Source organism: Marmota monax, unplaced genomic scaffold, assembly GCF_021218885.2.
Source record: "Marmota monax isolate L192 unplaced genomic scaffold, Marmota_monax_Labrador192_F-V1.1 WCK01_AAM20220418_F8-fsc00009, whole genome shotgun sequence".
Lineage (NCBI taxonomy): Eukaryota > Metazoa > Chordata > Mammalia > Rodentia > Sciuridae > Marmota > Marmota monax.
Genome location: NW_026694710.1, coordinates 12,717,282 through 12,729,853, shown reverse-complemented (window position 1 = coordinate 12,729,853; position 12,572 = coordinate 12,717,282). Strand labels below are relative to the sequence as shown.

General features: G+C 43.8%; 1 protein-coding gene across 1 annotated transcript in view; it reads right to left on the bottom strand.

The window, feature by feature from the left end:
* The window catches only part of Adgra3 (adhesion G protein-coupled receptor A3), a 105,787-nt gene extending 98,169 nt beyond the window's left edge, over positions 1-7,618 (bottom strand). Inside the window, exon 1 of the mRNA XM_046423839.2 lies at positions 7,377-7,618. Within this exon, the coding sequence (XP_046279795.1) occupies positions 7,377-7,618 (242 nt within the window). The remainder of the gene's footprint in view (positions 1-7,376) is intronic.
* Positions 7,619-12,572: the final 4,954 nt, after the last annotated feature.

Below are 12,572 nucleotides of genomic sequence, written 5' to 3'. Positions count from 1 at the left end.
CATTTAAATCCATAACATATCTCTAAATCTAAAACCCTATTGTCCTGGCCCACAGCTGATACTGAGTACAACTTCAAGCACATCATCGCACTGTCCCAACATCCTCTTGACTCCTAAGAACAAGGTCCTGTTCAGCAGCTCTCAGCCACTGTCCTAGAAACCTCTCTTGGTTTCACACATCTCTGCTCCACTTGGAACAGCCCCACCTTCCCCTGGAGGCAGATGCCCTCAAATTTGTTTCTCTGTTCTTCCTTGGATCTTCTTTTGTTGCAAAGGTTGACAGCTGGTTGACTACGGTTAACCCTTCAGATGGCTGGGCTACTAACAAAAGGTTCTTAACATAGAAGACACAGAACCACCTACATTACGGGACTCTGAAAACCACCAACCTCCAGGCCCCATCCCTGAACAATCCCATCAGTACATGGGGTGTGTGGTCCAGTATCTGAAATTCAAAGCTCCCTGATGAGTCAAACAAAATTCTCAACCGCAAATTCTCACACCAGGAAGGTAAAGATAACTGTTCCCTTTAACCCTGGGGCTGGGATGGATTCAGGCCTGGAACAGGGAGCTCTGGAGCATCCTTGACAACATCACTAATGTCCATGTGTGTTGTGTCATGACAAGAAAATTCTCACAAAGACCTGCATAAATGATAGAACTGAAAATCTCTGAAGGTCCAGGATATTTTTAGGTTGGAGAAAGGATTTATGCCCAAGAGATGGACATGAGAGAGAAAGCAAGGAGTATCATGCAACAAAAAGATCCATCACTCAGTCTCAAGCTCACATCTGTTCTTAGGGGGCATAAAAATGTTTCCTAGGATCTGGGGCTGTGGCTCAGTGGCAGGGTGCTTGCCTAGGATGTTCAAGGCCTGGATTCAATCCCCAGCACTGCAAAAATAATTAATTAATTAATTTTTAAAAACAGCCAAGAAAGATGAGAGCCCTGTGGGAGGCACCCACTACATGTCCACCCCAGCCAAACTTAACAAGCAGTTAACTAAGTTTATATTTTAAAAAAAAAATATCCCAACCTTGGGAAAAACTGCTTACTTTTCAAAGGTCCCTCTTTGGACTAAAACTGTCTGTATTTGAACATACAGGCAAGCTAAACCATACATAAAGCATTAAAATTATATTAAATTATAAAATAAATTCAGCCAGGCAATCAGTTAAAAACTTATGGGGCAAGTTTCCACCTTCAGCTTCTTAATCTCTGTGAAAACTGAATAACAAGCTACGTAAGACTTAAAGAACTCTGTATCCTCATGTTTGTCTGTATACATAGAGAAAGAAGTTAACACAATAATGAATTAGTTATACTCTCTGGGCTGAAGATTGCCCCATAGGGTCAAGACAAGGCAGAAAACAACTGCTTCCTGAGAACCAGCTGAAAGAGGGAGAAAAGAAAAAAAGACACTAAGATTCTGATTAGAAACCATCCAGTGTCATTTTCTAAGTTACTTGCAAGGGTTTTTACTTCTTTCTTTTGTCTGTTTTCTAAACCATCTTTATAGGCTCCTAGGAACAGAAGCTGGAATGGCACTGGGCAAACCTCTCCAAGCTTTCCTGTTGTTTGTGTCTACACTTGGCATACTGCCAAACCCACCAACTTCTCTCCCATACTCCTGATGCTGGAGGACTCCAAGCAGGCAAGAAGCAACAGGACCCAGCAAAACCTTGTCACATCATTAAAACGTAAGACTTACATTCAAGGACCAGAGGCCTAAGTTGGGCCCAAATTCAGCAATATTTCGAAGCAACATCCCTGGTAGAAATTCAGGCCACTACCCACACAATTTTATAAGATCAACTAGGACAAATGTAATTGTAGACTGAGTTAATCAGTAATAAACAAATGTTCTCATTTGCTATAGTAGGGTAAAAATCTGAATTTGCAAACTCTTCCATCCTCCACTTTTCCTGATTTTCCACCATCCACTGTATCTCATGTTCTCTTGCCCATATAGAACAACTGTGGATCCCCCTATTCCATGCACTAGGCATATCTCAGAGTCCTTCCCTTCAAGGGATGTGTATTATGAGAGCAACATCCAGCATTATGAAAGTGGCACAAGAGAGAGAAGGGGGTGCAACTTGGCTGTAGCATGCATACTGCACGCAGACACACACACACACAAAAAAAAAAAAAAAAAAGAAGAAAAGAGCTTAGAGATTAAAAGCTACCCAACTTCAGAAAACAAAGGAATCAACATGCCAGGGCACTTAGTGAAGAGACTAGTTCATGGCAGCTGAGCTGGATCAGGAAGCACCAGAGCAAGGATTATCAGGCACAGGTGAGTCTTAGCCAAAGCACACAGGAAGCCAAGGATGAACTCCACTCAGAGGACAATGAGAAACACACTTTGGTTAAGCAGAGAATTTGTTCTGAGGCTACTCCTTGGATGAAAGCATTATGCCTTTATATTTTATCCCCAAACCCCTGGCACAGAACACCACTTCAGCAGAGAGCCATAGAAAGAAAAAAATGTGTGCTAAGTATTGGAAATCAAGGTGTGTAGGACCTTGGATTCAATGACAACACCTTCACCCACGATCCAGCAGCTCCCTGGTAGAGTTTTCAGGCCACAGCAGAAATCACTGTAATCTCTCCCGGATTACACTCACCTGGCAAAGCAGTAACCTGGCTACACCCAAGGAGTCGCATCTCTAGGCTGAATGGGGCTGGAGAAAATGGCTGTGCTGGCCATCTCCTCTGAGCCAATCCCGTGCTCTAGCTCCAGCCTGTCTCTTCTCCCATCACCATTTCTCTCTCTCTTGGAAATCATCCCCAACACTATTTAGAGGGGCTCTCATGCTCCCCAAGAAACTCAAACCTTCCCTCCACAGTGCTCCTTCTGGGTCCCTCACACCAAACCCCTCCCTCATCCGCATGCTGTTTCCTCCAGCGCCAGCCCCTGTGACCCTCAAGCCACCCACCCTGCCTTCTTCCACCTGCACACACTGACACTGCTCTCAGAGAGGCCCACGCATCCAGCTGTCAAGGCCAGGGGTCTATTTCCTGTTCTTTCTCCACCTGTCTCTAGGCACCTACCTCTTAATAGCTCCTGGCTTCAAACATCTTCTTCTGGCTTCAATGGCCAGATTCTCCCCTTGCTCCCCAGCTTCAGCAACTGCTCCTTTTGGGTGTCCTTTCCAGCCTCCTCTGCAGTCCAGATTTTCCCGTGGGTCCCTCCTCTTCCTTCTGATCTGCCCTCTCTCTCCCCCAACTGACCCCCACCAGGCCAGTGTCTGCAATACCATGTACAGGCCAATGATCCCAAGCTGTCTCTCCACTCTGACTGGGCCACCCCCAGGCCTGCAGGACCCAGCAGGTCTTCTGTCCCCCATCCAATCTTTCCCTTCCTGCAGGCCAGGCTCAACTCCTCACTTCTCCAAGAACTCCGAGGACTCCAGAGCCACACAGAGCTCTCCCCCTTCAGGCCTTCTAGAACACTGAGCCAGTCTGCGGTGCAGGATTTACTCCTTAATTACACACAGTCTTTAATTGGTCCCTAAATGTCTGCTTCCTATTGTGTAAATCCTTTCTCCACAAGGAGGTTTAGGTTTCTGAACAATACCAGCATTCCTTTTCTTGTTCTTGGTACTGGCCATGATGGAGAAGTAGAAACAATGAGCAGCTTTCTGACAGCAAACCAACCTAATATTTTATAGAGTCAAAACTAAAACCCATGCACTGTCAAACAGAAAAACCTGGACTTCAGCGGGCACAGGGGCACACACCTGTAATCTCAGTGACATAGGAGGCTGAGGCAGGAGGATTCTGAGTTCAAAGCCAGCCTCAGCAACTTAGTGAAATCCTGTCTCTAAATAAAATATTTTTAAAAGGGCTGGGGATATGACTTCGTGATTAAGCACCTCTTGGGTTCAATCCTTAGTACCAAAAAAATAAAAATAACGTAGACTCTTCACCCTTAACTCTTCACCCTTAAGCTTCTTGAAAAACCACATTTTTTTTAATAATTCTCTTTGTCTAGAATCACCAGGTAGCAATGATGAAGACAGTTAGAAAAGTAGGACAAAATCCGTAAGATTTTCTGTCAATGAACTCCTCAGAAATTTTTAAACTGAAAATATTAAGCAACATTTCCTATAAAACAGGAATATAGTAAATAATTTGTATTTCTTGCAAAAACATTAAATTCAGGTAAATTTTTATTGAAAAAAAAAAACAACAATTTAATCCTTCAATACAAGTTTACAAGAGAGAGGAGAACAAACATGGTCCAGCCAAGGATTTCTGCCAGACTTTTCTTGGTAAACCGGGCTAAGGAGGTAGAAAGGAGTGTGGTTCACAGAGACAGTTGAAAGTCTATGACAAGCCCACTTCACCAACCAAATAGAAAAAGTCTTATTTTCATTACTTTAAAAAAAAAAAAATGATCCAATCTGACCCCCTTCCAACCCCTGCCAATTGCCAATTAATTAATCTCCCTCTCTGCAGCCACATCATAACTCACTGAAAACCCCTGACCAAACCTAAGGGATTAACTCAAACCCAGGAGCCGGTCCACCCATACACTGGCCCCTACAGCCTCTGCTCTGGCCATCCCTCTGCCCTTGACATTCTAACAGCAGCAATCACACAGCATGTACCCGAATACTGTCCTCAGCAAGTCTGAGCATGCTGGGGTCTCCTCCCTCCAACTTGCTCACTTCCAGTTCTGGTCCCCTAGCTATTTTCTTCAGTTATCTTTCTCGTTTTTCCAGAATTGGCCCATGATCCTTCGATCCTCAATCTCACCAACTATACTCCAAGAAGTACCATTATCCTTTCCCTGGATTCTTTTTGCTTCTGCACCCCAATAACAGAGCAGTACCATGCTGTTCTGAGATTTATGCATGAATTTTCCTCTCCAAATACCTGCAAGTTCCTGTAGAACAAAGATCATGCTTCTTTTCTTTGTGCTAGGGATCAAACCTAGGGTACTGAGAATGTGAGGAGACCTCTAACTTGAGCTACATCCCCATCACAATCACGTTCTCCTTTCTTTCCTGAGTTACACAGTGTCTCCCCAAAAGACATGTCCAAGTCCTAACCCCAATACCTTCAATGTGACTTTATTTGGAAATAGGGACTTTGTAGGTACAAGTAAGAAAAGGGTCTTGAGAGGACATCATCCTGGACTTAAGAGTGGACCCTAAATTCAGTGACTGCTGATCTTATGAGTGAAGAGAATCTGAGACTCAAAGAGACTGGAGCTGGCTGCCACAAACTCAAGAACATTAGAAGATGAAAGGAGTAAGGAAGGATCCTTCCCTAACTTCTTCAGAGTGAGTACGGCCCAGCTGACACCTTGATTTTGGACTCTGGACTCTAGATTTGTGGGGAAAATAAATGTGTTATTTCAAGCAACCAAGTATGAAGTAATTTGCAGCAGCCTAAGAAATCTCTCTCTCACTCTCACACACACACACACACACACACACACACATTCCAAAGCTTAACATGCCAGCTTCTACCAAGGAGCCTCCCAATCAAAACTGCGTTGAACTAAGACAGATGAAAAGCAAGAGGGAAAGATGAGAACATATCTGAACTGCAGAGCAAGAATCTGAGACATGGACCCAGATACCAAATCATCACTACTCTTGGACATGTCACTTATCCACAGTTGACTCCTTGCCTAATAAAATAAGGGAACTGATCCCTAAGACCTTCTACCAGGTCTGAAATAGCTTAAACACACTTTACCCAAAACATCAGTTTAAACTGATCCTTAAATAAATTACTTCTTCCCACTCACAAAAATAAATTTTGTTAATTTTACTTTCATCCAAAGGGCTTTCAGGTACCAAAACAAATGTTGGATAAAAATGGTATTTCAACTCCTGAAAATTTTAGTAAAATAATTTAGTGATTAATATGGCCAAAAGTGATTTTCTACAATATCACCTACTTTTTTTCTGCAAAGCAAAATCAACAATTTAGAAGAAGTTGATCAAATCCAGCTGGTATCGTTGACATTTCAGAAAAACCGGACCCAAACATGAATCAACTTAAGCACCACTCACTGACCCAGAACCTAAATGTTTACAATGTCATTGCTTGGTGACTAATTTTTGCAGAGTAACAAGGGACTTCTCAAACACTGGGGTTTTCTACAGTAGATTCAAAATGTAATTAAGGTCCCATACCCAAAATTTCCACTTCAAAGCATCTAGCCAAGTAGTAAATAAACACAACTGCTGCCACCACCAAATGGCAAAGTTTTGGCAGAGGAGTCAAACAAACAACAACAAAAAAAACTGTTTTACCTATCTTTTTGCCTCTATATATATATGCACAGTTTTTTCCCCCGGTGTCACAGCCTTCCCTGGTATACCTGTATATCCCGCAGAGGAATTTGGGTTAAATTAAAAAACATATTTTGGGTTTTTTTCATAGAAGATGCTGTGGCCTTTGCCTTCATGTTTTTAGTGGAAGCCTTCTTTTTTAGGAAACCAACCAAAACAACATAGAGGAAAACGGAGCCAAGGGACTCATATTTCAGTCTGACAAAATATCCATTAGAAACACTTAGACTTAAACTTTTCCAAACCAATTTATCATTCAGAAAACACAGTCTGGAGTCACTGGAGCCAACGATTCAGCTAGAACTGGCAGAACTATGCCTTCAAAAACCTGGACCTTGAATCCTAACACAAAGTGAGTTACCAAAATTTTTCCTTCCAGGTGGTGACTCAATCCGAAAATCACAGTGGAGTTGGAGGGCTCCACAAAGCAGTTTTAATTCTGTAGTTCCTGGCTTTTCAAGATGATTTCTCACAGAAATGAAAATGGGACTGGAAAGTGGGTGCATGTTTGCAGCCCTTAATCACAAGTCTACCTCAAAAGGTGCTCTTTAACTGCAAGAAAATTAGGGCAGCAAAGGGTAAGGGAAGTCTCTGGGTCTGGGGAGTACACAAGGGCGTTCAAAGTTCTTGTACTCTGCAAACTCAACTACCTAGATGTAACTTAATCTTCATGGAGGCAGGACGAATTCTTGTAAGCCAGCGCTGTTTTCTAGAAGTCTAAAACCAGGATGAATGAGCTTTAACTGTGCCGACTGCATGTTTACTTGCATCCTCACGTGGCAAGGCGCAGCCACACAAGCGCAGCGCCCAGGAGCCCGAAAACTTTACTTTGCAAACTAGCAGAGCCCAGGAGGCGGCTCGGAAGCAGACTGCCTCGCCTTGCCCCAAAGTGCACCCACGCCAAGTAGCCTTCCCCCGGCACCACCCGATGCCCGCAGCTCCATTCACACAAAGGCGCGTGGATGCCGGCAGGACCCTTCTCCAAAGTTAAGTAGCGAGAAGCCGGGAGACAAGAGAGAGGGAGGAAGAGGACCCGGGGGCCCGCAGGCTACTCACAGGGTGACCGTGCGGTTGGGCAGCGTGTCCGGGGGCAGGACCTGCGCGAGCTCCAGGCTGCTGCACACCACCTTGCCCTCGGCGGCGCCCGCCGCCCTGCCGGTCCCTCGGGGCCGCCCGTCGTGCTTGCAGCCCGGGGGCAGCGCCGCGGCCCCGCCGCCGCCTCCCAGCACTGCGAGCAGCGCGAGCGGCAGCAGCAGCGGCGGCGGCGCGCGGCCCCGCGGGCGCCCGGGCGGCTCCATGCTGCGGGCCGGGGCCTGAGGCCGAGCGGCGGCGCACTGGCCTAGCGGGTGGCTCCTGGGTGAGGGCGGACAGGGGCGCGGTGCGGGCCCGGCGGCGCCCGGAGCCTCGTGGCGGCCGCAGGACTGGCCCTCCGCGGCGCCGACATGCTCCTTTGTCCGCTGCGGCCGCGCTCGGCCTCGGGGGAGCCGCAGGGTCACGACCGCCGGGTCCCAGCGCCGCTCTACGGCCCGGCAGGAGCGCCGCCCCCTCCCTGCCGCCTCCCCCGGCCCGCGGCGGCTCCTCCCCGCCCCGCCCCCGCCCCTCCGCCGACGCCGCTCAGGCCCTGGGCTCGCCCACCGCTGCCCGCCGCTCGCGGAGGAGGCGCGCTGCGGACTCGGGGGCCAGACCAGACCCGACCCGACCCGACCCGATGCGCGCCTGGAAGCGGGAGTTTGGGGTCCCACGGAGGACAGTAACTCGTGCAGGGCGTGGAACAAAGTTCTAGTCGAAACTCCAGCCGTGGTGGCTGCCCTCCCGCAGGTTTCTCTTCGCCGTCGCCTTCCAGACAAAGCCGCGCTTTGCGCCCCTGGGACCGCCCGGGGCGCCCGAGGAACCCAGCCCTGAGGATGGAGCCTGAGGCTGCTAGAGAGCTGAGATTCCTTTCCAGGACCCGAGGGTGAAAGCACCCCAAACCAAGTATCAAGAAAGGCATCGCCTTCCCACCGCACTAGGGTTCTCCTGTGTTCCTCATACAGGTTCCTCTCCAATAAAACGAACTCTGAAGCTATTTCTAGCCTTCAGCCACAACTATGGACCCTTCAAAGGTTTCATGAAGGTCTCGCTGGACTGGCAGCCTTTTGAAAAAAAGTTTCTCTCAGAGCCCAAAGATAGCCAAAAGTTAACCAGCCCGAGCCATAGTGAGCAAACCGCCAGGAAAGGCCAACTGAGTCTAAGAACACAGACCCTGCCTTAACATTTGCAAGGCCAGGGATCATTACCCTATATTTGAAATTTACAAGGAATCTATCAAGTTAACAAGTAAAATGAATTTTATTCTACCTTGAGAAATATACCTGCAAAATAACCCGAAAGGCAGGTTTGAATGCAGAACTCACAGATACCTGGGAGTTCTTCCATCCAGAATGACAGTCTGGAGAGGGTCAGACCTGAATCTTGGCCTGTACATCTCCACTCCTTTTGCTTCCTGTGCCCAGCTCTGTTCAACAAGAGGGTTTTGCTACAGGTGTGAACACTCCAGCCCACTCCACCAAGCTCTCTCCACCCCTTCCAAGGGCCACCCTTTAGCTGCTCCTTGGGCCCAAGAGTGCAGGTACCAGTTACTTGGTCTGGTATTGAAAAGAGGATTCTGAAAAGAGGCCAGCCCAAGGTCTGGAATTTCGCGCGGAAATTTTCATCTGAAAATACCAGAGTCTGAGTCCCAGGGACATAGTCCAGAGTAGAAAGGCTCTCTAGATTTTTCACCCCATGGAGAGGAGTTAGATTGCTGCCTTCTGAAATGCAAGGCCAGGGCAGGCTTTTCTTGCCTGGGTCTACAGCAATACTTAGCCCCTACGAAGTTTATTTCAGAGATCAATTCCCAGGAATCTATTTAACATTCTCAATAGTAAATGATCCCGGATTGCCATACACTTAAATAAATTTGAAGAGCAGATCATTTGACCAACACTTTTTGTGATTTAACTATATAAACCCAAAAGAGTCCAGCACTGTCTAATAATGCGTTCTATGATGATAGACTTGTTCTAGATCTGGTGCTGGGAATGTAGCTCAGTGGTAGAGCTCCAAGCATGGAGGCCATGGATTCTATTCCCTACATTGCAAAAAGAAAAGAAAAGAAAAAAATTTCTATGGGCTTGTTGTCCAAGAGGGTGGTCATTTGTGGCTGTGTAGCCCTTGAAATGTAAGAAGTGTGTTTTTCATACTATTTCATATTAATTAATGTAAATTTGAGTTTAAGTGTCTGGTGGCTGCCCTGTTGGTGATGCACCAGGTCTGGACACTACAATAAATAGTGGGAGATTATCACCATTATTAAGTAGCTTTTAAACATATATATAGTCCTAGAGGGCAAAATGGTAACCTGTATTAAGATGGGTAAAAATTCACATTTCTCTTGAATTTATTAGAAGAATTATTATTCCCTAACATAATTATTGATGATCATCATCACCTGTTTTTTTATAAAGTAAAAACTTACATAGAAATAGGGAATTTTTTAATCACCATATAGCTATAGATTGGCATGTGAACTTCAAGCATGAATACTTTAAAGCCAATACTTGAAGTAATAATGTACTTGTCTTAATTTTGAAATGTGTTTACCACAACTAACATCAATTTAATACATGTCTTCTTTTTGCTTCCCTAAAGTCAAGAAAGTTATATAAAGTACAGAATTATGAGAAAAATAGATTTCACAAGTTAATCCAAGGAGAAATATGAAAGAAATGTTTTTATTTTACGGATAGTATCAGTTGTTCTTGCACAAAGATCAAAACGTCTTTGAAAATAAAGATCATTAGAGATCACAAATAGGATATTAAAGCTGAACAGGGCCTTCAAAGTAACAATATTATAGTCCTTGGAAGGCACAGTTATTATTTTGTATCATCACGGATTCATGAGGATATGACAAGCAGTCCTTTCCACTTCTAAAGATCTCAGAGGATGACACTATCTGAAACTTCCTATCTCCTACCCTTCAGTCACACAGAACCTAAGCTTGCATTAAGCTACCCCATCCCTGACAGCTTTTTGCCAGACAGGTCTGTCTACTGCTGATCCCCCTCAGGCCTTAAGAACATCACACTAGTTGAAGTTATAGGACTTCATAGGTCCATTCAAAGTCCCTACTATGTTTGTGGTTGTGCCACTTTAGAAAGTCCTATAGAAACTAAGGAACTGCTTGTTAACCATACTTATGTGCACTTAGCGCCGGAAAACACTATTGCATCAACTGTTGCTTTAAGGATGGTAGATAGACCACATTCCAGAGCGGCTATGCTGCGAATCCTGTCTTGCCATGTTATGTGCAGCTTGTAGGTGATCCCAGAGAAACACTCAGAGATATTTGCTCTTCTCAATAGATAAACTGTATTAACTGTGTGTATAGATGTATGTGTGTAAATATATATATATATATAAAATAAATATGTGCATATGTGTTTAAACATGTGATTTTGTATATATATGTATATATACATATATGTATATATATGCATATATATGTGTATATATATATATATATATATATATATATATATATATATAAAATGAACATGTGTATCCATATTTATTATTAACAATTTATTTTATATGCCTGTCTTCCTTCTCTACCGGACAGTGAGCTTGTGGACTCCCTTTTTAAATCATTGTCTCCCAGTTTTCATCACCCCCTATTATGTTACTCTAGACTCTAGATAAATTATTGAGACTAATGGTTTTTTTTTTTTTCTTTGTTCTAGAGATTAATCTCAGGGATGCTCTGCCACTGAGGTATATCCTCAGCCCTTCTTTTCTTTTCATTGTGAGCAAGGTCTTGCTAACTGGCACAGGCTGTCCTCAAACTTGTCATTCTTCTGCCTCAGCCTCCTGGGTTGCTAGGATAACAGGCAGTGTTGTCATACCTGGCTAGGTAAACTTTATGGCTTGTTCAAACCCAAACGTAGCTTCCCTTTTTTTTTCTTTACATTTTACATCATTATCCTCCCCCATTACAATATCAGTTCTATGATACCCTTATTTAATTTTTACGGCATCCACTGTTAGTTAATGCAAAAAAAAAAAAGCCATTCTAAAACTTTTTGTCTTTCGGGGCTAAATAATCACTTTCTAACCTCCTTTGCAACTATTGGTGGGAAAAAACCTACTTCTGCCCAAAAGAGACCATCCAGTGTAGTAGATACAAAACACATATGGGTATATAAACTTAAAGTAATTGAAATTAAACTAAAAATTGCACTTCATCATCATTCTAATCACAGCTCAAGTGCTCACTGACTGCATGAGGCTGGAGGATATTATTTTGGACAGCACAGACTTTAGAATACAACATTACAAAAGCATCTATTATGTGTGTGTGTTAAAAAGAAACTAATAGCTCTCTCTCTCTCTTCTACAATTTTTATTCTTCTTGCTTTGGATATGGTCCTATGAGAACATGACACCTAGAACTGAAGTAGGTATTTTGTGGTCACAAGGCAAAAGCCTAAAGGAAAATTTCAAAATAATAGGAGAAATGAAAGATAAAAACACTTGGTTCACTGAAGCTGTAAGTGAACTGCCAATCAAGGTTCTGAGCTTCTTTTAATCAACAGTAAATACTCTGTGTTTGTAGTCACTGTTATCATAGTTTTCTAACACTTGAAGCAGTACTTGGCACTTAGAAGTAACTCAAAAGCATTTGTTGATTCACATAGCTTAAATCTTACTCATTTCTATGCTTGAAACAACTAACAAAATTCCTATATTAGCTAACAATTTTTCTTGAACTATGTATTTTGGATAACCAGGCATAAACTCCCAGCTAAAGTGAACTTGAAATGGTTGACTGAAATTCCATCTTCTCTGATCAGATGGAACTGTATCATATCATGATCAAATTAGCAACTGGAAAGAACAGCAATTTTTAGCACTTCAAATGTCTTAGTGATACCTCTAATAAGCCCTGAGAATAAACAGACATGCTCTGTTTATTTTTGTATCATTTAATGTTAATCTCTTAATTATGACAGCTGTAGCTTACTTTTTAGTCATTACGTAGCATATGCTAGAATGTGCCCTTGGTCATTACACAGGACCCAGATAGAATCAGCAGTACTATCTCAAATATCCCCCCAGTCTCATTAGACAATGTTGACTCCTATTCTGGCTTCCTAGTTCTGAGAAATAGTGGCCTTTGACAAGTCACCAAGTCTCATCTTTGGAAATAAGAGTTTGAACTGGAAGTAGTTT